The sequence below is a fragment of the Impatiens glandulifera genome, chromosome 7, assembly GCF_907164915.1.
Source record: "Impatiens glandulifera chromosome 7, dImpGla2.1, whole genome shotgun sequence".
Lineage (NCBI taxonomy): Eukaryota > Viridiplantae > Streptophyta > Magnoliopsida > Ericales > Balsaminaceae > Impatiens > Impatiens glandulifera.
The window spans coordinates 42675187-42678148 of NC_061868.1; the positions used below are offsets into that span (position 1 = coordinate 42675187).

Below are 2962 nucleotides of genomic sequence, written 5' to 3' on the forward strand. Positions count from 1 at the left end.
TCAATACCGTTTGATGCGTACCATTCATAATTATATTATTATGATATTTTCTGAGATTTGTTCAATAAAACTAGTTGAATCTCTCGGAGAGTTGATCGTTCTTTCAAAAATTTATCAGCTCGATTCGTGTTTTTTTTCATATCATGTTTTGTCGTTGTCTTAACTTATTGAGCACCATTTTTTTCTTTCTGCGTGTGGGCTAGTCCTTGGGCTCAGCTTTGGCGTGGGCTGATCCCTGAGTCGAGGCTGTCGCGTGAGCCATCAGCTTGACCAGTGGCAGTGGCTAGTGCTGCAGCAGGTTTCACCTGTAGTCGTCTGTCGTGGTCCAGTGCATTCCTATTATGTGCGCCGACCAATTTTTTCTAACACAATTTTTTTTACGGATTATTAACATTAGTAATCTCCAAATACAAATTTCTTCATATATATATATATATATATATATATATATATATACCCCGATTAATAAAACTCTCTCTCTATATATTTAGGTTGATGTTATCTCATATAATGATTAATTCGTGTTTCTCGATTCAGGTGATGTGTACAGTCAACTCACAAACTTTGCTTCGTCCCTGTTAAATTATAGAATATGTCATAAGTTTGTTATAATCCACTGTTAAACTTGAAAAACATGACATTGGTTTTATTTTTATCTTGATGTAATAGGGTATACGGGAAAATGACAGATTTAAATTCAAGGGGCAACAATAAAATTCTCAAGAAATCAACAAAGATGGGAACACATGTATATAAATATTCATGTAAGAGTCATTTTCTTATTTTTTCTTGAGGCAAATTGTGAGATTGGTATATTTTGTCTTCTCCATTTCGAGATGATTAGCTACTCGCTCTGCGAAAATCTTGAACACCGTGTCTAAGGGGAGTTCCCCGAAATGGGTCACCAACATTGACTCAGAAACTACTCTAATACGTTTGACTATATTTTCTCCACTTTTCTTTTTATCAAATATATTGTTGTCATCATCTTCATCATCATTTGGGTCCCAATTGCACATGTAAACCTCAATTTTGTCAAGATCAAAAGAGTTCTCTTTCATAACTATTTCCTTCACTTCATCACAGTAAGGAGTATAAAAAGGTAAATTGAATGAATCCACGTCTTCCTTTTTAACCAGCCCCTGTAATCACAAGCAAACTAGTTGATATATACATGTGTATGTAAACAAAAAATCTTTAAAAAGAGAAGAAAACAAAGTCTTTTAGAAATTAACAAGCATTAATTCTCTACACAATTAAAAATAGAATCCAAACCTGAGAAACCATATCAAGAAGTGATTGAGCCAATAATTCCCAAAGGCAACAACCATCATTGCTAGATGGTTCTGGAATGCTCCTTCCCAAAAGTGTAAGGATCATTTTCCCTTTTGGAAAAATTTCTTGAGATCTCTTGTTAAGGAATGAGTAAAAGTCCTTATTAAATTGATTCTTGTAAGCATCAAACACAATGGGAAGACAATCTTTTGCCATGTAGATATGTCCTTTGTTGTCTAGATTTTCTGGTACCTATATTATAATCAATATCAAATTATGAAAAAAAATAGTTAGAAGCTATGTTTGAACATTGAAAAAAAAATAATTTTGTTATAATAGCTATAAACCTGAGAGAGCCAATGAAGACTACTCGAAGAGTGTACAAAATGCAAACTTTTGCTTGGTAGCAACCTCTCATAAAACGATGATGCCACGACAGAGATGAAACACCTTTGACTAAATTCATGTCCATATTTCTCCTTAAGTTGCTCGTAGAATAATGGGAGTGCATTAAAAATGTTATTGAAGTCGTTTTTGTACAGATCGTTCAACACAATCGATATCTCTGGGGATTGGTGGTTGTTTTGGTTGGACAAATTGTAGAAGGTGTCGATAATCTCTGACATAAATAACAGAGTGTTGGGGCCTGAACCACAACCAATATCCACAATCTTAAAACTCTCTAATTTTTCAAATGACGTTAAATGAATTGTAAGCATCTCTTTGATGGTATTCTTCACAATGGGCAGTGCCATATTCATCCACCTCATCTAAATGGAATCGGAGAAAAGAGAATAGTTTTAGGTAATTTATGAAAAAGTAGATGTTCCTCTACATATGGATTAAAAAGTGGCATAAATTTATTTTCATAGAAAGTATAGACTATAAATAAATATAATGAGTTATAAATTAACCTGAATAGTTGAATTTTTTGCGTAACTCATCTCTCCATCACCTTGCTTCATGTGAAGAATGTTTACGGTAGACATATCTCAATGAGCTTTCATAAGAGAAACTTCACACATTTATAGTGCCTAATTATTAGGTTTATATATATATATATATATATATAGTGCCTAATTATTAGGTTTGGGTTATTTCAATAACTCAAATCCAAAAAATATTATTCCATTTTTTTCACGGGTGGAAAATGGAGTATCAGGAAGGACGAAATCCGTTACTGAAAGCCTCAAAAAACCGTCACTGATAACATTCTGTAACGACGAATAACACTGTTACCATTCGTTACAGAAACAAGCGTTACTGATATTCTCCTATACAGTAAAATCTCAACAAATTAATAACCTCGATTAATTAATAAATTTTTGTAGTCCCAACTCGGGACCATTAAGATAAATTAATAATTCGTTAAATTTATAAGATAATATAATTTTATTAATGCATATAAGTCCCATATAATATGTAAATTAATAATTCTATATTACATCAAAATTATAGATATTTATTCTAAGATATAATTTTATAATAAGACTCTAATGTAATTTATTGTAAGATGTACTGTCATGGTTAATTTTTGAGATGAGACGCCATGATATTACTGTATACAACACAACACTGGTAGATATTGCTATATTTTTTGGTTTCTATTTATACAATTTTATATACAGTATACAATACTACAACTATATGTATATGTACATAAATGTATTTATTTAATTATTATTTA

At 31.6% G+C, this 2962-nt stretch overlaps 1 protein-coding gene across 1 annotated transcript; it reads right to left on the reverse strand.

Moving 5' to 3' along the window:
* Window positions 1-761: 761 nt before the first annotated feature.
* On the reverse strand, window positions 762-2264 carry LOC124909960 (probable jasmonic acid carboxyl methyltransferase 1). Its single transcript, XM_047450587.1, has 4 exons — window positions 2190-2264; window positions 1623-2045; window positions 1276-1527; window positions 762-1142 (listed from the first exon to the last, which is right to left on the reverse strand). The coding sequence occupies exons 1-4, from the start codon at window positions 2262-2264 to the stop codon at window positions 780-782; spliced, it is 1113 nt and encodes a 370-aa protein (XP_047306543.1). The 3' UTR covers window positions 762-779.
* Between the last annotated feature and the right edge of the window lie 698 nt (window positions 2265-2962).

Excerpts from the sequence above, each read along its gene's own strand:
- LOC124909960 (XM_047450587.1), bottom strand. The coding sequence starts at position 2,264 with ATGTCTACCGTAAACATTCTTCACATGAAGCAAGGTGATGGAGAGATG. Across the intron at positions 2,046-2,189 it reads CAAAAAATTCAACTATTCAG|ATGAGGTGGATGAATATGGC; the intron begins GTTAATTTATAA and ends GATTCCATTTAG. Across the intron at positions 1,143-1,275 it reads TTCTTGATATGGTTTCTCAG|GGGCTGGTTAAAAAGGAAGA; the intron begins GTTTGGATTCTA and ends TTGTGATTACAG.